At 31.8% G+C, this 23,053-nt stretch overlaps 3 protein-coding genes across 3 annotated transcripts in view; 1 reads left to right on the plus strand and 2 right to left on the minus strand.

Annotated features, from left to right (window-relative positions):
- The first annotated feature begins 227 nt into the window (after positions 1 to 227).
- LOC145132239 (uncharacterized protein C24B11.05-like) lies at positions 228 to 3,356 on the plus strand. Its single transcript, XM_079066946.1, has 9 exons — positions 228 to 363; positions 1,170 to 1,255; positions 1,347 to 1,412; positions 1,510 to 1,607; positions 1,696 to 1,733; positions 2,365 to 2,452; positions 2,530 to 2,796; positions 2,884 to 2,949; positions 3,037 to 3,356. Exons 2-9 carry the CDS (start codon positions 1,192 to 1,194, stop codon positions 3,190 to 3,192), a joined length of 843 nt encoding a protein of 280 aa, XP_078923072.1. The 5' UTR covers positions 228 to 363; positions 1,170 to 1,191; the 3' UTR covers positions 3,193 to 3,356.
- A 2,938-nt stretch (positions 3,357 to 6,294) lies between these two features.
- On the minus strand, positions 6,295 to 9,073 carry LOC145132189 (uncharacterized protein C24B11.05-like). Its single transcript, XM_079066890.1, has 9 exons — positions 8,904 to 9,073; positions 7,884 to 7,967; positions 7,721 to 7,786; positions 7,515 to 7,612; positions 7,395 to 7,432; positions 7,223 to 7,310; positions 6,872 to 7,138; positions 6,714 to 6,779; positions 6,295 to 6,619 (listed from the first exon to the last, which is right to left on the minus strand). The coding sequence occupies exons 2-9, from the start codon at positions 7,945 to 7,947 to the stop codon at positions 6,461 to 6,463; spliced, it is 846 nt and encodes a 281-aa protein (XP_078923016.1). The 5' UTR covers positions 7,948 to 7,967; positions 8,904 to 9,073; the 3' UTR covers positions 6,295 to 6,460.
- An 8,713-nt stretch (positions 9,074 to 17,786) lies between these two features.
- LOC145130853 (uncharacterized) overlaps positions 17,787 to 23,053 on the minus strand; it is a 45,885-nt gene continuing 40,618 nt past the window's right edge. The window contains exons 5-8 of the mRNA XM_079065612.1: positions 20,706 to 20,859; positions 20,527 to 20,600; positions 20,327 to 20,406; positions 17,787 to 18,052 (exon numbers count right to left, since the gene is read on the minus strand). Coding sequence (XP_078921738.1) covers positions 17,787 to 18,052; positions 20,327 to 20,406; positions 20,527 to 20,600; positions 20,706 to 20,859 — 574 coding nt within the window. The remainder of the gene's footprint in view (positions 18,053 to 20,326; positions 20,407 to 20,526; positions 20,601 to 20,705; positions 20,860 to 23,053) is intronic.

Consider the following 23,053-nt stretch of genomic DNA (forward strand, 5'->3'; position numbering starts at 1 on the left):
TATATATATAAAGATTTTCTATAAGATTTTACACGAACTTATTATTTGAGTCTCCTATAATGTAAAAAGTTAAAAATATGAATAAAAGTTTCACTTTATACAAATTCATCCACGTGTTCATATATGAATAGCCACCGAATTAACAATCATAAAATATCCTAAAATATTGCAGCGAGATTTCGCCACGTCGAACCTTCTTCTCATCGGTTTCCTCCTCTATTTGGTTTCAAAAACTTCAGTCTTCAACCGCCCACTTACGCTTTTTTCTAAACCCTATAAATACAACATTCATTGCCTATCTCTTCATTCGTAACCCACCATCATAACTTTTACATTCCCACTTATCCTATCATCTCCTCTCCTGTAAGTGTCTGATGTTAATCTCGTTCGTTTCTAATGATTTCATCTATACATATCTATATGCCTACCGATTCTTTTATATATTTTCACACATTATTTCGATTACTTATTCAAATCGTAAATGCTACCTGCAACTTTACAAAATTTGTTCATACACCTTTTGGATCTGCCTTTTTGTGTCTTGAAAAGTTCTTGTTATGAAGCATGGATTCCGCTTTGCGTAAATTTTGTTAATGTTTTTTATACAATTTGGAATCACTGTTTACACAAGTCCCGATTAAAATTTCCGATTGTGATTTTATTTGTTTTGCAATGGATCCTACAACTGTAGGACAGGGGAAGAATTCAACCACATACGACTATGATTTTGACTTAACTTTGATCGATGGATTTTAAACTTAAAGTAGTTTGTGCGTTTTTCCGTTCAAAAATCCTTTGAGGAGTGGTCATTGCAACTTGTATTTAGATGGTTGAATGTTTTTTGGTTATTGTATTCTTCACTCATCGATGGAGATGTCTATATTTGAATTTTGATGATGAATTTATTCAGTCAAATGGAAGAATTTATCGATGCAGAGTTTTCTTGTTTGGGGGATTGACAATTGATGACTTTTTACTTCATTTTCAATCAAATGCACTTCTTCTAGATTGCTAATTAAGATGAATAAGTTTGCGTGTGTTTTTCTGTTCCTTATCCATGAAGTTCGGTTGCTTGATCCATTTCTAACATGAATATATCCGACTATTCCTTCAGTTGAAAGGATTCTTTTGGGTTGTCAATTGATCTAAATTTTTATATGATTTTGCAGATTAATCACTTTCGTTTTTAAAATGGAATTCAAAAATGAATACCAACAACAAATCCCACAATCGAAATATGAATGTCTTCTCTTCGGTAAGTCTCTAATTTCTCAATGTATTTTGTGCATTTTCTGACTATTGCACTTTTTATGGCATTTTGAAATCTTTCTGTGTTCGCTCTTCAGATGTTGATGATACTCTTTATCCTCTAAGCTCTGGATTATCAGCAGAGTGCACCAAAAACATCAGAGGTATTACATACATTCACCCCCTTTCTTAATCATCTTATATTTTTAAAACTGTAACAAAGTTAACTTATAATATTTGTTTTATGAATATATTTTCTAGAGTATATGGTGAAAAAACTTGACATAGAGGAAACCAAAGTTCCAGAAATGTGTGCTCAACTCTATAAGGATTATGGGACAACAATGGCTGGTCTTCGGGTATAATCTCAATTTTAAACCATCTTCTTTATTAAATCTTGAAATCGAAATATAAAATTAAAGTCAACTTTTTTCTTTTTAATTACAGGCTCTTGGGTATGATTTTGACCATGATGACTACCATAGGTACTAAATCATCTCATTTCACCTTTTTTTTTTTTTTTTTTTTTTTTGGAAAATACCTGCAATAGTAAAAAAAATGGGAGGTATTTTCAAAAAATAGACATAAAAAATTGGATTTCCGGATATAGACATGGATTCCGCGGAGGTAGCTCCCCGGAATGGCAAAATCGTAAATAAATGAGTGTATTAAAAAAAAAAAAAAACCTCAAGATCCATTCCACGGAGCTACCTCCGAATGAACTCATTCCGCGGAGGTAGCTCCGAGGAATGGATCTTCAGTTTTTTTTTTTTTTTTTTTTTTCACATCGATTCTTCGAGGTTTATATTCATTCCCCAATTAATTATTTTCAAGCAAAAATTATCATACTATCATAATCTTTTTCTTGAAAATAATTAGTTGTGGAATTAATATAAACCCCGAAGAAATGATGTGACAAAAAAAAAAATTTGTAGATCCATTCCGCGGAGCTACCTCCGCGGAATGTATGTCTATACCTGGAAATGTCCATTTTCATGTCTAAATTTTAAAATTACCCCCTATTTTTTTACTATTGACGGTATTTTCCTTTTTTTTTTATCTCTAAATAATCCTCAAAATCTGATCATATAATATATAAATATTGGTGTTTTACAGTTTTGTCCATGGGAGATTGCCCTATGAATATCTGAAACCCGACCCGGTTCTAAAAGCTCTTTTACACAGCTTGCCCATTAGAAAAGTGGTAAGCTTTTTTAATACTTTTTTTTGTTCTACTTTCTCAAAAACTCGATGAACATTTGAATCAAATTTTCACCACAGATTTTCTCAAATGCAAATGAAGCCCACGTGGCAGAAGTTCTTCACCGACTTGGATTGGAAGATTGCTTTGATGATGTCATATGTTTCGAGTCTCTAAACCCTAAAACCCAAATCACCAATTCTAAATCCCCTAAAAGCTCTGTTACTGGATATGATGATGTCAGCAAACATGCTGTTGTACTTCCAGAAAGTCCCATTATCTGTAAACCCTTTGAAAACGCTTTCCAACAAGCTTTCAAAATGGCCAAAATTGCCCCTCTGAAAACCGTAAGTTATCTTATATCTTCATTTATCTCATTTTCCTCCATAAATAAGTTTTCTTGATGAATCTTGATTTTTTTTTCTGGGTTTCAGTTGTTCTTCGATGACAGTATACGTAATATACAGACTGCAAAACTTACAGGACTTAATACTGTGTTGGTAAGTTGATTTTTGGTTTGAGTATAAAAAGTTGATATTTTTGTTGTTGAATATTTTATTTTATATGATTTTTATTTTTGGAAACAGGTTGGATTTTCACAGAAGAAGAAAGGGGTGGATTATGCTTTAGAGAGCATTCATAACATCAAAGAAGCACTGCCGGAGTTATGGGAATCGGTCAAAAAGTCAAAAGGTGGTCGCTATTCTCGAAAGATTGGAATTGAGACTCATGTGAAAGCTTAGATTTACAATTGTGTTCTAGATCTAACATCATGGTTCTAATTAAATCTTCATTTGTAATTGTGCATTTTAATGATGGGAGTCTGATATTTACGTATTTGATACACTTATTGTGTAAACGATGGTGTATATTATTATTATGTATTTGAATGTGTTAAGAATTGTAATATTAATGAACTAGATTAAGTAATTTTAAGTTATTATAATTCAACTTATTGCATTCCTGTTGAAATGACAAAAAAGAATACTTTATACTTTATAGTAGCGATTAGACGTGGAAACCAATTTGTCGGTTTGCTACTTTTTTTGACTTTCTTTTTTTTCATGACCATCGACATAAATACCAATTTACCATTTCTCTTTTTCGGTTATTTATATGTATAAGTGATGGAAGACACCAAGTTACATGTTTATTACCGGGTTAAAACCGTAAGTCACTTTTCTTGATTTAGTTTGCCCGGTTTAACAAATATTGAAAACCAACTATCTAAATCGCAATCATGTAATCAGAAATATAGATTCCTCTAAGTCAAAGTCGTTGAATTGGTTTTCAAAATATTGAATCGTCGGCGTTGAAGTGTTAGACATCATTGAATTGTTCATCATCATCATCAAAGCTACGTAATTTCTTTCCATCTTCTTTTTGGCTAAAAAATATGCATGAAAAAAATATTATTACCCATTCCTCGGTTTCAAAAAAGGGAAGGGGTGATACTACAAAGTTTTTGCAGAAGGTTTGGATTGGTGATGAGATGTTGAAGAACCGATTTCCTCGGCTATACTACTTGGATATAGAGATCCTCAGTGTAATGTTTAGGTGAGATGGAATAATGGGAGGTGTTGGAATTGGCTAGGGGATGAGAGGGCCTTGCAATTCTTGGGTTTATGTGAAGTTTTGAGAGATATTGTGTTGGATAACGAGACGGTGCCTAAATGGAGATCCCGAGTTTACACTTAAAGAGATTAGACATTATATTTGATGATGCTTACCTCCCTTTTTCAATTGGTTGAAATAAGATCATTGAAACAAAACCAATGAACTCTTGTGTATACAATTAACGGTTTTCTTTTTCAAACCATAAGAGGACTAGACACATACGGGCGGACGCATGAATACATAGTAGGTGTTGCCGATACATGAAAAATAGGTAAAAAAATCGAAAAATCAAAATTTTTTCCACTGCGGACAGAAAAAGTAGGTGTTGCCGGTGCCATACCGGGAACCCCTTAGAACCACCCCTGTAGACTCGATGCTTTTTGTGTTTGTAAATTGAGCAGTGTACAATGAGGTCAAAACGCTTTTCCACTATTCACAGTCCCCAAACTATAGATATTGATCAAATTTTACCCTAGGTGCAGTCATCTTCAACCTCGATTTTGTTTCTTTGTTTTAAGTTGCTTCAAAATAAATTCAACGCCTTCTTTTAAGGTGACTTTTCGTTGATCCTTGTTACAAAGCTCTGACACTGGACACCAACCTTCAGGGTCGTATTCTTTCATCTTTTTCAGGGCAGTGACAAAATTAGGCCTTCTGCAATATCCACAACGAGAAGGGTCGTGGTCTACATGGCTGCGATCATTGTCCATGCACACCACCCCAGATCTTCGTGGTCCATGGTGGTCCGTTCAACGAGCAACAACAACCAATGAGTGTAATTCCTCCCTTTAACTTGTTGACTAGCTGTTGAACGACTGATTTTTTTTAAATATATAAACATTACCTATATAAACACAACATTTACATGAACCTTTACAAACCATTCATCTATTTTACATTCTAAAAAATCATATTATAGATTTCTTCATGAATTTTGATTCGGATGACGACGAAGAATTTATCTCGACGTTCTTCAATGTTGTGCAACATATACACGATGAAGAATGTACGGATGTTACAAATACAAGAGTGGTTGTCAATCGAGACCGTCAAGCCGCACATGACTTATTGATACATGATTATTTTGCCGTTAATTGTCTTTATAATGATGAGTCATTCGAATGTCGTTTCCGTCTAAATAAGTCTATATTTTTACCTATTAGTAATGTTTTAGATGTCCGTTATGGTTATTTTAAACAAAAACCCGATGCTAGAGGAAGAATGAGTTGTAGTAGTATACAAAAATGTACGGTTGCGCTTAGATATTTGGGATACGATATAACCTTTGATGCATCCGATGAGTACTTGAAAGTATCCGAGAGGTTCGCAATTAATTGTGTAGATTGGTTTTGTGCATGTGTATGAGGTTTATCATAAAGAATATTTGTGTAAACCTATTGCACGTGATATTAAGAGATTATATTTGACTCATGAAAAGAAGAATAGATTTTCGGGAATGATTGGTAGCCTTGACTGTAAGCATGTGGCAGGGAAAAAATGTCCAAATGCGTGACGCGGTCAATTTACTCAAGGTGATATAGGTGAGGCAAGTATAATACTAGAAGCTGTTGCATCTCAGGATTTGTGGATATGACATTCGTTCTTTGGAGTTGCAGAGTCTAACAACGACATTAATGTTCTTGGCTAGTCCCCTATTTTCAACGATATTTGGACCGACAAAGTACCTGATATATTGTTCATGGTGAACGAGCATTCCTACAAATATGGTTATTACCTTTGTGATGAGATATACCCTGATTATTCTACATTTATGAAGACATACTCGGTACCTCGAACTGAAAATGCAAAGTTGTTCACAAAAAAACAACAATCAGCTAGAAAAGATATCGAGAGGACATTTGGAGTCGTCAAGCAGACATGACAAGTAGTGAAATACGTTATACGACTCTGGGATATGGATAGAATAAAATGAATGATACATGCATGTATTATAATGCATAATATGATTACAGAAAATGAAGGTAGAGCGATTTGAATTTATAATCCGGACAACGTAGTTATCCTAGAGTTTGTACCCGAAATGACTGAATTTTTAGTACGACTTGTTGACATCTGTAACAATGAAACGTGTTTCAATCTTCGAGAGCAGCAAAAAATGTGTGAGCTGTGTTGTGGTGGTGGCCTAGTTCTCACCAAAATTCATTTAATTTTCATTTTCTTATAATTCATAATTGGCGAGTGGCTCGCCCAAATCATGCCAATGGAAGTACCGAAGTAGTCTTAGGCTCAGAACCACAAACCTAACACATTTATTAACAAATTTAAAGTACATAATTTACATATTTGACATTCTAAAGTTAAAACAACCATTTACATTAACAATTGAAATGGACAATTACATGAAGCAAGATAAAGAAAAACACAAATGTGGATCTAAGCTTGCACACGAGTCTCGATTCCAATCTCTTGAGAATAGCAACCATCTTTCAACTTCTGATCAACCAACTCCCACAACTCTGGCAATGCTTCCCTTATATTATGAATACTCTCCAAAGCATAATCCACCCCTTTCTTCCTCTGTGAACACCCAACCTTTTTCCCAAAAAAAAAAAAATCATTATAAAATATTCAACAAAACAAAAAACATCAACTTTTTTTTTTATACTCAATCCAAAAATCAACTTACCAACACAGTACTAAGTCCTGTAAGTTTTGCAGTCTGTATATTGCGTATACTGTCATCAAAGAACAACTGAAACCCAAAAAAATTAAAATTTTCAAGATTCATCAAGAAAACTTATTAATGTAGGAAAATAAGATAAATGGAGATTTAAGATAACTTACGGTTTTATGAGGGGTAATTTTTGCCATTTTGAAAGCTTGTTGGAATGCATTTTCAAAGGGTTTACAGACAATGGGACTTTCTGGTAGTACAACATCACGTTTGCTGACATCATCATTTCCAGTAACAGAGCTTTTAGGAGAATCAGAATTGATGATTTGGTTTTTAGGGTTTAGAGACTCGAAACATATGACATCTTCAAAGCAATCTTCCAATCCAAGTCTGTGAAGAACTTCTGCCACGTGGGCTTCATTTGCATTTGAAAAAATCTGTGGTGAAATTTTGATATATGAGTTTTCATAGAAAGTATAAAGTGTTTGTGTTTCATTAAAAAAAGGAAAGAAAAAGCTTACCACTTTCCTATAGGGTAAACTGTGTAAAAGAGTTCTGAGAACCGGGTCGGGTTTTAAATATTCATAGGGCAATCTTCCATGTACAAAACTGTAAAAAATTCAAGATTATATAAATTATGATTCTGAAGGTTTTTTAGAGATAAAAAAAAGTGGAAATGTAATGATTTGGTACCTATGGTATTCATCATAATCGAATTCATACCCAAGTGCCTGTAAAAAAGATTAGTCAGAGTCTTTTTTTTTTAAAGATTTTATAAAGATCATGATTCATGGTTAACAGTTGAGATTATACCCGAAGACCAGCCATTGTTGTTCCATAATCTCTGTAGAGTGTAGCACACATTTCTGGAACTTTGGTTTCCTCTATGTGAAGCTCATTCACCATATACTCTAAATAATGTGTTCATGTAACAAAGATCATGAGTTAACTTTGTTTACTATATATTTAACAAAATGTAATGATCAAGAAAGTTCATGAATGTATGCATTATGCAATACCTCTGATGTTTTTGGTGCACTGTGCTGATAACCCAGAGCTTAGAGGATAAAGGGTATCATCAACATCTAAAGGTGAAGAAAAGAAGGTTTTATAAGTTGATATTGTATGTTAGTAAAAATTGCAAAAGATGAAACATGTAAGATAAAGAAATTAGAGGCTTACCAAAGAGAAGGCATTCATATTTTGATGTTGGAATCTGTTGTTGGTATCCGTTTTCGTATTCCATATTGAATGATTGTGTAAAATCTATACAAATATAATTGTTGAAAATTTTAGGGAGCACCCCAAAACCAGAAAGTAAGATATACTAAAATTTACAGTAGTGGAGTTTAAACAATTATGTAGAACTACAATGAAAATAAAAGCTGATCCTGTAAAAGGTATGTGGTCTATAAAGGGTTTAAATTCATACCAATTAATAATACAAAACTAAAACAAAACTCATTTATCTCGATTATCAAACCCCCACAAGGAACACCTTGCATTAATTAACAACCCTAAAATATCCTTTTGACTAAAGAAATATTCAATTTTTTTCATGTTTTAAAGCAGATCAAGCAAACAAACATGGATATAAGGAATACAAAACTTTACACAAACTAATCCATCTCAATTAATAATCTAAAAGAAGTTCATTTGATGTAATCCCCCAAAACAAGGAAACTTGGCATCAATAAACAAAATCAAAAAGAATTCCATCTGAATGAAGAAAACTCGACAAGTATTAATGTTCCAAAATGGACAAGTCCATCAAAATAGTAAAGGAAAAGAAATAGCATTTCAAATTTTAAATTGGATAGAGGAAACGAAACTCATATTATAGTTCCATGTGTTTGGATTTGATTATCCGTTTACCTTTGCCAAACTAAATAATCATGGTAAGAAGAAAAAAAAAATGGCGTCGATGGTTAAATAGAGATTGCAATGATATAACAAAATGCAATTTCCAAGCGTTAAATTTACGCGAAGGGTAAATACGATCCATTAACCATCAAGAACATTCAACACACACAAGATCAGAACCAAAAGGTATAAAACCAAAATCGTTAAAGTTTCAATAGCATTTACGATTTAGAAGGAGCGAAATGAATGTGTTCAAAATATTTCGAAGAATCAGAAAGCATACATATAATATTCAAAGATGGAATCATGAAAAGAAACGAAATTAACATTGATACTTACAGGATTAAAGAAATGTGAGAGCGTAATCCGTTACAATGCGGTGTTTGAATCAAGAGATGAATTGAGAGTGCGATTGGAGATTGAATTTATAGGGTTGATTGGTTGAACATTTTGAAACTAAATTACAGGAAAATGATGGGAAGTATCTTTATCTGCAACGTGCCCAAATCTCTGGAAGCCTGCCAATAATGCCATCTCATGTAAAAATAAAAAAGTTAACGTCGACGAGAATAGCATTTTTTTTCTAAATATATTTTAAGTTTGCTATTTTACTATATAAATTCACAAATAATTTTACTACAACTTAGGTTTTCATTATTTATTTTAAATAACTTCTTTTAAAATTATATTATAAATTATAAATTACTAATAAACTTAGTACTGTTGCATATGCTTTATCAATTTTCAACTTATATTAAACATAAATATACAATCATAGACCTTTATCACATGTTGGTAAAACTTTTATTAAATAAAAGGTAATGAATTTTTTAGGACGGTTTATAAGGGCAAATCATATAATCAATTAAATAATTATTTTAAAATATAAAGCCATTTTCTAGATTTTTAATACAAAATATCTTCAATATAATTACTTTTTTATAAAGAAACAACATTTAAATATTGATATATTTTTAATTAGTTTTCTAAAACTCGTTCATAATGTTTTAAAGCAGCTCAAGTTTGTTGAACTTCAAAAGTACTTTTAGTCAAAATATCTTTCACATATATATTCTTTATTTTATATGAACGCGTGATATTTTTCTCCAATGTTGCATGTCTAACATACTATTACAATTGCTTTGTAAGTTTTTAAATTTATTATATTTTTTCAATTAAAATAAGACAAAACTATAAAAATGGTTTGTATTGTTAATTAAAGTCACAAACTCAGTCTCTTTTAATTTTTTTTACGAACATCGTCTTTGTGATTTCCAAAACTTGCGTGAATGATCATTTTTGCTGAAGTCGTTACTGTTCATCTGTTAGTATGAGAGTATTTTAGTTTTTTCAATTAGCAAAGACTGAGTTTGTGACTATGGGTAAACCATATTGACCATTTATGTAATTTTTTTCTATATTTTGATGTTTATCAGTTTGTGGTTTTTCCACTCCTTTATTTTTTAAAAATATCACTTTGAACTTTGAAAAATGTTACTTTCACTCCTCTATTTTCTAAATTTATGTGTTTAACTCAGTATTATATATAATTTGATTTTCATTAATAACTTTCGTTCGTTAATCTAAAAAAACTATTTTTACGTGTTTATTTTTAGAAATTTGTCGTTATAATTCAAGGTGGTCAATGTTTCGACTTTAATTTAAAACTTTATTTCATTAATTTTTTATTAAAAAAATTACATGATTTTTTATAAACTTGTCGGTTTAAATTTGATTTTGTCTATGTTTCGACGTAGTTTTTTTTTACGCTTTTGTATTTAACTTTATTTACGTTTCTTACGTATGAGACGGATCATATATAATAACTTTCGTTTGTTAATTTTAAAAAACATATTATATTCGAGTTTGTTTACGTTTCGACGTAATTTTTTTTATTTTGTTTAATTTTATTTATATTCATACGTATCATTCGGGTCACATATAATAACTTCCGTTCAATAACTTTAAAAAATGTATTATCTTCGAGTTTGTCTATGTTTCGACGTAACTTTTTTTTATGTTTTTTCACGTATCAGTATAGATTCAAATTCGTCTACGCAAACCGAATTTTTTTTAACGTTCTCGTACTTGATTTTATGTAAGTTTCATACGTATGACTCGGGTCACATATAATATGTTTTTAATTATTTAAGCTTTCGTTCATTAACTTAAAACAATCTTACGTATTTTTATGCACGTGTCGATATAAATTTGAGTTTTTTTTTATGGTTCGATGTAAAAAATTTTAGTATGTTTTGGTGCTTATTTTTATGTTCCTACATATGGGTTTGTTCACATATAATAGATAAAAACGTAATAATATGCACCGAATTTTGTAAATTGAATTTTGACAATTATATTGATAAAAGTTACGTTTCGACGTAAAAAAACACATACATAAAAGTAAGCACGAAATCATAAAAAAGGTATGTCAAAATGTAGACGAAACTCGAATGTAATGCGTTTTTTAAAATTAACAAAAGAAAGTTATTATATGTGACCCGTCTCATACGTAGGAAACATACATAAAGTTAAACACAAAAACGTTTAAAAAAAACAAAACAAAACAAAAACTACGTCGAAACGTAGACAAACTCGAATGTAAACCGAAAAGTTTATGGAAAAAAACATTTAATTTAAAAAAAAATAACGAAATAACATTCTAAATTAAAGTCGAAACGTTGATTACCTTGAATTATACCGACAAATATATAAAAATAAACACGTAAAAATAGTTTTTTTAGGTTAACGAACAAAAGTTAATAATGAAAATCAAATTTGTAACACCCGTGTCCCAGATTGGTTTAGCTTAATATTTATCAGGGACCAAAGCTGGAGTTTTGGGAAAAACTATGTGTCACGACGTGGTGCAAGGATGGCCACGATGTGGCTTGGAATAAATGGAACGCGTGTTTTAATGAGTGTCACGACGTGGTAATGGGTTGACCACGACGTGGCAATGGGTTGGCCACGATGTGACAGCTATTCTGGCCCAAGCCCGTAAATTTAGGGTTTCCTCCCATATTTAAGCAATATTTCCAGAGGATTATGACGTCCTCTTCAACGTCCAACCCTCTACCTCAAAACCTTAGCCTTCCTTGGTGAGTTTTAGTTCATTTTGGTATTCTTGGTGCCTTGAAGAAGAAGAAGAAGAAGAGGGTGTTTTGGTGCATTGATCCAGCAAGCCAACTTCATCATCATCACCTTGAGCATATTCTGGACCATTTTGAGTATTAAAGTTCTAATCTTTCTAGTATGTGTTTCTAGATCTAGGGTTCTTTTCCTTTTTTCATATTGTGAGAGTTTGAAGGAATAGATTCCATAAAATTGGCAACTTTATGAATCCTAGATGTCCATTTGAAGTTATATGTTCCAGATCTAGTTTTCCTTGGTGTATTTGGCCTCATGCTTAAGTTGAGCCCTTTTCTTCCTTGGTTTGGACCTATTTTGGGTGAGACATGCATTGGACATGCATGTCCATAAAGCATAGATTTTTATGGTGTAGTATGAAAGTCTTCTGGAAAGTTTGGGTGGGTGACTTGGTTGATTAAGGGCTTAATGGATTAACTCGGGTCTTAAGATGTCATTAAGGACTTAGGGTTAGAAGTTTTGGCTTATTGGGATGATTAAGGGATAAAGTTGGAAACTTTATCCATTAAGACCTTGGGGTGTATCATATATGAGATTTGGAGCTCTTAAAGACAAAGAAAACAACTTAATTGGTTAAGTTGTTAAGACATAGCTACCACGCCATGGCGACTGGGAGGCTACTCGACTGTTTTGTCTTTGCGCTGCCACGACATGGCCAATGGAAAGCCACAACATGGCGATTCGCTGAGGTGATTTTAGGCTATTGACTTTGATGGTTAACCTTGGATCGTTGACTTATTGACCTAGGTTGACTTTAGTCAAGATTGTTGGATCTAGTATGTAGAATAAGGTTATACCTAGTATGTTTTGATATGAGGGTTGTAGCATCTATAACGGGGCATTGAGCTGTGGTTTAGCTGATCTCGGGGGTCAGTGAGTTTCTCACTATACTCGTGGTTCGAAGGTACCAATGTTAGTCCACTAGATTATGTTATGTATCATTGTATATAAGATGTTGCTAGTGGTATGTTAGATTGATAGATCTGTTATGATTACATGTATTGTTGGCTATTATATTTTTGTTTTTTATGTGCACATGTCGACATGTTTTGGTTGGGTTGAGGCGGTCCTGCTTGGTGTTGTAGGCCAAGATACCCGGGCGGTCTAGTGTATTGAGGCCTTTGCGAGGCGGTCTAGTTAGACTGTAGTCCCAAGGGAGTGGTCCAGCAATTGTAGGCCTTTCGAGGAGGTCCAATCAACTGTAGGCTCAGTAGAGCGGTCCAGGTATCCTATAGGCCTTGCGAGGCGGTCCAGTCAGACAGAAGGCTCATGTGTGCATGTATGGTATGTGTATTGTTGTGTGGGGTATTTTGGGGAAATTCACTAAGTTTTGTGCTTACCGTTTATGTTTAAATGTTCTCAAGTACTTCTAGTTTACGGTTTATGTTTAAAATGTGTAGATTAATTATGCATTGATTGTTTATGATTTTACTCTGATGTTTTGAGAATACTTTGACTATGATCGTCTTTTGGAACAATGAATGTGTAACATCCGATTTTCAGGTATTTCCATTCTATCCCTTGGCCTAATTAAAGTTTACATTGTTGGTCCCTTTTTTGTTAAAAGACTTGCACTTCAGTCCGTACGTTGGGCGTACGTGAGGTACGTGCATCGTACTTGTGAGAGACCTGGAACACAGAAGCCATGCTAGTATGTTGGGCGTACATGTGGTACGCGGGACGTACTAGCTCAACCTCTAAACCCTAAATTAAAGGGTTTCATCCCTATTTAAAAACATTAACTCACCCTTGGACCTCCCATAATCAGCCTCCACTCTATTTTAGCCTTAATATCGAACCCTAACTTTGAGAGTGAAGATCGTGGAGTCTTTTTGGTGATTTTGTGCATTCTTGTTGAGAAAGAAGGTCCTTGAGGAAGGTGGTGTTGCATGCAAGCTTGTGGATCCAGAAACTCCTTCATCGTGTGCATCTTTTGAAGGTATAAAGTCCATACATTGCTAATGTTCTTCTTAGATATCTTTAGATGGGTTTTTATGAGATTTTTGTCCCAAAGCTTGGACCTTTGTGATTATGGGTTACTCTATAGTATTTTGGTTGTCCTTTTAGATGTATTAGAGTGCTTAGATTCATAAAAAAATGGTTGCTGATAACCCACAGGGCGTGTTGTTTGCCCACTGGGACTGCTGATAGTCCCCACGGTTGCTGATAACCCAGTTTTTTATTTATGTTGTATTGTATGTGGTATTTTGGGGAACTCACTAAGCTTCGTGCTTATAGTTGTTGATTATATGTGTTTTAGGTACTTCTGAGGATCGCGGGAAGGCAAATGTCTGATTGTACACACTCGTTGGGAGATTTGTTACTGGGCATTTTGTGGCACTCTGATATTTTGTGATGATGATTTGTATTTGACACTTGTGTTTTTCCAATGACTTGGTTTATGAACACTATTTTGGGTAATTTAAAAATGAAAATTTTGGTTTGAAATTTGAGGTGTTACAATTTGGTATCAGAGCCCTGGCATGAGGAATTTGGATGAACTTTAGGGTAATTCCAAACTCAAACTAAGGATCTGAAGATTTTCATAAAAACTTTTCAAAGAAATGAAGATTTTACAAGAGAAAACCTAGTGAAGCAGTGTGTACAATCAACTAGAACTTGAGCGGTAGTTTCCCAAAATATCTCAATTTATATTATGAGTAATGTAAAGCTGATATTTTATGAGATGATAGAACTGCATACTAATTAGTGGTAGGCTAAGGATCATGCAGGAATGGTGTGATAGGGTTGCCTGAATTGTGATGCCTTTAGCCTAGGAGTTGGTTCTTATGAGATTGAATATGTCATTGCTATTTGCTTGGTGTATGTTGTATAATTGTACATAGTTAGGATTGTATAGCCTTAGAATGCATGATTTAGCCTTTCTTCCTGTTCGATGTTTGGTTGTGGATTTAAGGTAGAATCATTTATTCAAATATCTATCGAGTCTCGAATTATGTACGATTGGCATGTGCAAAGCAAATGGCAAGGACATCAGAGATCTTGTGAGGCAAAGCAGTGTTGGGGAGCAATCTAGAATGAGTGCCTAGATGCTTAGAAGTGGTTCCGAGGAACCAACAGGGCAAGTGTATAGCTGATCTTGAGAAATAGAGTCCTTGTGATTTAGGGTCTTGAGAGGACGACTTGAGACAAATACGGATTGGTGTGGAAGGTAGTAATGTCTCGTACTAGTGAAAGCACCAGATCCGTATACGACTCAAGAAGGAATCTTAAGGAACTAAAGAGCTTGCAGGAGTGTGTGGATGTTTTTGTATGCGCTTTAGCCTGATTATGATGGTTTTCTTGTGTGTTTCAGTATGGTGGTTACCCGAGGTTCAGACTCCAGCGACCCCGAGAGGTCGAGTGCCAGTGATGATGAGATCCGTAGGATTGTTGCCGCCGAGGTGGCTGCAACAATTAGAGGGGTTATTCCAGATATGTTTGGGTCTATTAAGACCATGCTAATTGAGACTTTTGAAGAGCACCATGTTGCCGTCACTGAGCCTGCTGCTGTCGCAGCCACCACAATTGTTGCTGTTGCAAGACCACAGGGGGTGATTCGTTGTGGTACCGTGAGTTCAACAACACGAAGACATCCGAGTTTGATGGGACTCAGGATCCGATTGCTGCGATGAGATGTATTTATGATGTCGAGGTACCATTCCACATCAGTACACACATGCTTAATTGTACCGACAATATTCAATGTTTTTTTCTGAAAAATATTGGTGTAAGTTTAAATTATATAATAAAAAAAGTAAAATGGAATTTAATTTTCTTTTATAATTTAGTTATGGATATAAATTAAGTAATTTGTTGTTCCAAACGTAAAAAAAATAAGAAGATTATCAATGTGCAGAAAAAATAATTCGCATTTTGACTTTTGCTACTACTTATCATGTATAAGTGTCCTGTTGGCTCTTGAAACATCAGTTGTTCAAAGGTTTGTTTTTTTATTCATTATAGGTAATTAATTTGAAGTTAGGGCCAAATATAATCAAACTGAAGCCATTTGAATTAATACAAAACACATACATCAACATAGACAACACACAAAACTATAAAATGTTTCCTTGAATTTTTTTCCATAAATGATCCCTGTATAAAACTGAAGTGACATAAGTGGTCCTTGTGTAAATTAAATTGCTATAGTTGGTAGATTTTTTAAGTAATTTGCTGAAACAAAAAAAAATTAAAGCAATACTTGGTATATTTTTTCATAAGTACAATGTTATAGTTGGTATATTATTATAGTAGTATGATACTATTTAATCAAAAGTATCCTTGTTGGTATTTCACTAGACAACAAGAAGTTGATAGGAAAATATGATGATGAAGAATTGACATCCAATTCCAAATCCAAATCAAAATTTTAGTAGAGATTATGTTGTAAATACAAATAAAACTCCAATATTGAAAACAATAACTCCAAGAAAAATCCAATCTTGTGATTAACAGAACCGGTCCATGCAAAAAAATTAACAATTTAGAAAAGTTGCTTTCATAATTTTTGATGTTACACATATGCATATATCTATTATATATGCCATTTTAATAAACATTTTATAATTAAAAGTAACTTTGTGGTTTCATTAGAAACTGATTAAATGTAAATCTATTATTTATATTTGATTCATCTACCATGTGTTCTTGATGTAGCTAAGTTGAAAAAGTTATTATTATTATAATAAGAAACTGTTAATCACATAAAACACAATGATTTTTTTGTCGAATTGGGACAATACAAAGATGTAGAAACATATGGAATAGAAAGAGGAAGAAATAAAAATAAAAAATAAAAAAAAGCTACCTCTTGTGTTGAATTTGTATGAAGGAGATGGAATAGAATCAAAAAGAAGAACAGAAAGAAGATGAATCACGAAAGTGTAAATGGTGGGTTATCATATGCATGTATATATGTAGTATTTGTAGAGTAAATCATATGCAGATCATCTAAAAGGTGTAGAAGATACGAATTATTAGCTGGTAGGTTATGAATTTAAGTTAATTACGAATTATTAGCTGGAAAAGGTTATTTATTTTTCGAAATTTAAATTACTTTATTTAAAAAAATTCTTGTTTAAAATTTCACAAACCCAAAGTTTTTACAGAGGCGTGATTTTATATTAAATTCAAATAATTGTCAAAAATAGATGTATTAGATGCATATTTAATGAGATTTGATTAAGTGATGGTTTTGAACTGTATAAGGATCAACGATTTTGAAAGGATTTAAAGATATTAGGTCCTTAATTAACATTTTAATCATAACTGTCGGATTGGAATATTTTAATTCTTTTTTGTCAGGATGACATCATCAAATTGATCCAATGGTAGAAACCTATAAAGGAAACACAATCAATGGCTCTGGTTGTTTGTCATAAGGTTTCTCTTTTAATATATATTAGAGATTAGAGATTCATTAGTTTACTAGTTATTTTGATCAAATATCTAGTTGTACCATTTATGAATTATCATGCAATGATCAATTACAGGTTAAACACAAAATCGATATAAGCACAAATTGGACTATGAATGATAAATCTAATAGTTACATTCATATGATCAAGTTAAGCAACCAAACACAAATTAATATTAATTATGCTCTCTAACACAGTTAAAGTTACTAGTTTTAATTACCTAATCCAAGATTTGATTAGTCTTAACTTTAATTATTTAATGATCATAAACAATTAGGTAACAAATTCATGCAACTATAATGATCATTTATCACACAAAACTTGATTAATAAGCAATATAAACTAGAAATTCAACATACTAGGATTTTAGTTATCAAACACAAGTAAAATCAACATAAATCATCCATAAGTCGAAATCAACACATAAGGATCATGTTTATCTTCACCAAACAGAAGTATAAGGTTTTTAGTCTCTCATAATAATAGAAAAACACATCAAATCAATGCAATTTAGACTAGACATGAGTAATTCTTAGCAAACCGAATAGATCTATGTAGAATTCTTATAAATCTATTCAACACTTGAGCTCCAATTGATTTATGATCTTCCCTAGGTTTCCAGAGGGTTTTAGTCGCAATCCCTTTCAGAAAATCAGCCATAAGTCTTACAGTTCGACCTAATGTCTGAGTATATAGTTTCAACGTGGTGAATAGGCACCACGTTGTGGTCTTCTTTTAAATCACGTATTTCCCAAGTCAGCTCATTGGCCGCTGATCTTCCAACCACCATGGTGTGGTGTAGATTAGCCACGCCGTGCGCTTTAAGAATTTGGTCTTCTTTTGCCTTCAAATGTCTTGGCCCACTCTTTCCTGCTTCTAGCTCCTCGTTTGCTTCTATTTCATTACGGCATGTCTTTGCTACAAATTTCAAACATAATAAGTACCTTATGTCCCAAAATAAGCATAATTGTAGCTAAAAGTATTAGAAATAAGTACGAAATATATGACTAAATATACACATATCAAATGGTTTGATGACTCTTTTCTACACAGATATGAAATTGATTCTAGATGTAGTTACAAATTGCTCTTATCTTTTTTAGATTCAAGTACGACTATTACAAGAGAATCTTTGTCATTCTTATTGGCTATAACTAATAACAACAATGCATTTTATTGAGAAATTTCCTAATTCTTAAGCTTAGAGCTGATTCTAACATCTTGCACAAATTTGAAAACAATGCTCAGGCGGCTAGAATATGCTTGATCCGAGTAACGGGAAAAGAACGACTATGGTTCTCAACGTCAAACTATAATAACATGGATCAATAGTAGAACCTCGTAAGTGCATATCAATTGACCAACTATATGCCAAAACGAAAGGTAAGTTAATTTGCAGCAATGATACCGACAACAACAAAGAGAAGGAAAAGTGAGAAAGTTGGGGCAAGCGGTACATCAATGAGTTGGAGTTCAAGAAACATGAACAAATGAGAGAAAAGAGGGATGAAATGGCAAAAATTCCCTCATATGCAAGAGACGTGAGGGGTTTAATGAGTGGGGAGTGATGGACGATAGGCAACGGGTCAGAAGTGTTACAAAGGATTCAAGGACAAAAATGGCAAGAAACAAATTTTGTAGGCTAAAGGTAATACTTTCGAGAAACTACGATTGCATAACCTATAATCTTCTCTAAAATTTAATAATTCTCATAGCGATGACATTTTTTTTTTCAATTTTTTATTTAATAGTATTTAAGTAATGGTAAGACAATCATACTTTAAAATATAACGAATGAGATTATTGACATTACATAATATCATTAGTATGATGATAATATACAAATAAATTGTGTAATATAAATATCCAGAAAGACATCGCATACTGAATGATTAAATATGTAAAATATTATGTATTGCAAATAAATCATTATTAAAATATGATAATATTGATTTATTATCATCTATGACATGTGATTATTATTGATTTTATTATTAATGTTCGTTACTTGTCTATCATGATGTATTTTTTATGTAAAGAGAATATGTAATTGTATTATATTTGTTTTGTAACTTTTGTTGATGAAGAAATATTCGTGTCTGAATGCTTGGAGGTTGGCATCATCAATGTAATCAACTAATTTTATATTTAACACAACAAATGTGAATATGGATAATCCGTTACTTCAGACGAAACATAACCACGTGGGTTTGGATATTTTTTATTTAAGAATACGTAAAACATATATTATACGACAATTAAGTTATGTATTAAAACTTAACTGGATGTGCTAAAATAGTATTGCTAATAGCTACAAAATGACATTATTGTTAAATATTTTAAGTAGTTTTTAGTAATTTGTTTTTCATATTTTATAATAGGCATATGATATCTTAAAGTCCCACAAGTGACCAATAATTTGTTTCGAATAATAGTTAGTTATCAGACTAATGGATTAGAACATTCGCAATTATTAACATAAGGTTGGATTCCGCATGATACTGCGAATTGCGATAATCTTATGTACGTACAATAGGCATGACTTACAGTAAAATTAAGAACCTAGAAATGGCCTTTTTTTTCTTCTTTTTTTTTTCAAAATTTCCGGTCATAATAATTTCATATGGGTGTCATTCAAAGAGTACATTACGTTTTAAATAATGAGAAATATTCGTCAAATTCTTTATATTTTGAGTTTATTAACGATAAATGTATGGTTTTAATTTTTTGGACATAAAATAACTAAATACCGGAAATTGTTACAAAAAACGACAAGAAACCAATAAAGGTTTAAAGATTTGGTATTTTAACTGATAATTTAAAAAAAATCCTTATATTCTTCGTTCATTAATGATAAAGTCATTTTTAACAAAATCTATAATCATATTTCTAAACTAATAAAAATCTATAAATAACTAATAATAAACTAATAATAATATAGAGAGAAAACGGCCAAAATTATATTGTTCATGGAATACTGTGTATTACAAAGAAATATAAATAAGACTATAAATAGGAAAGCTATCTAGGTTAACATAGCTAATGAGCTAAACATAAGGCTCAATACAAGAAGAGCTCAAATAACTTATTATGCTAACATGTCCCCTCAAACTCAGAACGCGATGGAAACAAGCAATGCTAGTTTGTCTTCAAAGAAACGAAAAACGAGAAGTTGGGCGTTCTTTAGCAAACATTCATATCCGCAAGCAACCAAACAATCTGCATTCCTGTAGTGGCGAACAATCTTCATCGAAGCAGCAATACCGAACAATCTTCAAGAGAAGCAGCAAAATAAAACTACATGCACGAAAACATCCAAAACCAAACAACCTGCACGAAAGCAGCCAAAACCAAACAATTTGTACGAAAACAGTCAAAACCAAACAATATACACGAAAGCAGCCATAACCAAACAATATGCATGAAAGCAGCAAAAAACAAACAATTCGTAGGAAGCAACCAAAAACTAAACAATCCGTATGAAAGCAGTCAAAACAAAACAATATGCATGAAAGCAGCCAAAACAAAACAATTTTCATTTCTGCAACACATAAAAGAACCCCAAATATACTAGCGGAAGCATCACAATAAAGAAAACCCAATATGCAAAACTACATCGTACTAAACTAATGTACTCATTCCTCCTTATTCTCTTTCCCTCCCTCAAACTCACAATGTTTAAGCAATAAGCATTGAGAGTTTGCCAAACAACAGCAACACCTAAACTGAAGCAAAACCCAATAGAAAAATAAAAATAAAAATAAAAGAAAATAAAGATGCGGAGCAAAATTAGAACATAAGAAAATATGACCAAACGAATACAAACCCGAATCAAATACTTTTGTAACCAAAAAATGGAAATAGAAGCTACAACTGGAAAACGAACAAATGACTCGAACCGAAACAAGAACACTAGAAAAAAAGGCTAATGACATAAAAGCCCTCAGGTTTTCAAGAAATGTTTGGTTTTACCCTTTGACTACTTTTATGTTCATTAAAGCCGGAGGTTTTGTTTAATTTTTGCTCTTATGCCCTTCTAGCCGGTTACCCGCACATGTGTCGTGCCACGTTGGCATTGATTGTGCATTTATGGTTGACGTGGCGTTGAGAATGATTTGCTTAAAAATGAGGATTGTTGGGAATAAACGGGGTGGGTAGGATTCAAACCCTCATCTTCCGTATAGCTAACCAACGCTTTAACAATTAGGCTGCTACGTTTTTTGTATATTCCATGCTGATATTTTGAATATAACAACTAACACTAATTAATGTTATTATTACTTAATTAAGATTATTTTGATTATTATAATTATAATTATTTATTCTTATCATATCTTTTTTATTAATGTGTATATATATATATATATATATATATATATATATATATATATATATATATATATATATATATATATATATATATAAAAGTATGTTTTTAAATATAGATTTATATTTTTAAATATGGAAATACCTTTTTAAAGCTAAAAAAATACGTTTTTAAATATATAAATATATTATAAAGGTATTTATAGGTTTAAAAACATAGTTATACTTTTAAATATGTATTTATATATTTGAAAGCATATGTATCTTTTTAAAATTGTATCTACACATTTACAAAATGTATTAATGCATTAAAAAATCATATTTATTTGTATTTTACATGTTTAAATTTATACTTATTAACGTAAAAAATATAATATACATATAAATATAAAAGTATCTATTTGTTTTATACATTTAACATGTATAAACCGTATAAATACCTTTAAAATATATTTATTCTTTTAAAAACATATTTTTTATCTTTAAATTTGTTTTATACATTTAACATGTATAAATATGTTTTTATACAAAATACATACATATTTATACATATAAATACAACTTTTTAATGCATAAATTTATTTTAAAGATATATATGTGTGCTTTAAAATGTATAAATGCGTACTTAAGTATTTATATATTTAAAAATATATTTATACATCAAAAAAACGTATTTTATACATTTAAAAACGTATTTATATATTAAAAATGTATTTTATATATAAAAACATACTTTATATATTTAAAAATGTATGTATATATCATTAAAAATATAATAATAATAATAATAATAATAATAATGATGATAATAATGATAAAAATAATAAAAATAATTAAAGTAATAATAATAATTGTAATATCAGTATTATATAATATATTTAAAGATTCAGGAGTAATTATATAAAAGAAGCTTCAGCCTAGTGGTAAGGCAATTGTATTTGATATGTGGTGTTCCGTGTTCGAAACATGTTCTTCTCATATTCTCCTCCTCTTTTCTCCTTTTTTAAATAAGCAAAGGATATTAATTAACAGTCAGCGCCATGTCATCTAAATGGGCCCAATCATTGTTGACGTGGCATGCCACATGTGCAACAACGAGTTACCCGACTGTGTAACCTGCCAAAAGGGTAAAATCGCAAAAAATACGCAAATTTCCGGCTTTACTAAAACTAAAAGACCCCTTCGGGTAAAACCGAATATTTTCTTGAAAACGTAAGAGCTTTTATGACAATATAAAAAAAACAAATCAAAAACAAAAACACAAAATAGAGTGACCAACAAGATCGGCCATATATATATATATATATATATATATATATATATATATATATATATATATATATATATATATATATATAGTAACGCCATGTTTCGAATAAAGTCCTAAGTTGAGGTTGTGGCCCGAAGAGCGGACATCATAAGGATTAGGGCATTAATAAAGGTAAGATTTAGGCCCATTTGGATGTGGGTAATGTAGGTATGTGACCCAATAGCTCGGTTTGCACTTTGGGATCAAGGGTAAAATGGGAATGTAATATTTCAGACCTCTTTTATGAATTTTGGATTTTAGTTCGGTTGGGTTTCAAGGTAAAT

This window comes from Lactuca virosa, chromosome 8, assembly GCF_052849685.1.
Source record: "Lactuca virosa cultivar CGN04683 chromosome 8, Lactuca_virosa_CGN04683_v6, whole genome shotgun sequence".
Classification (NCBI taxonomy): domain Eukaryota; kingdom Viridiplantae; phylum Streptophyta; class Magnoliopsida; order Asterales; family Asteraceae; genus Lactuca; species Lactuca virosa.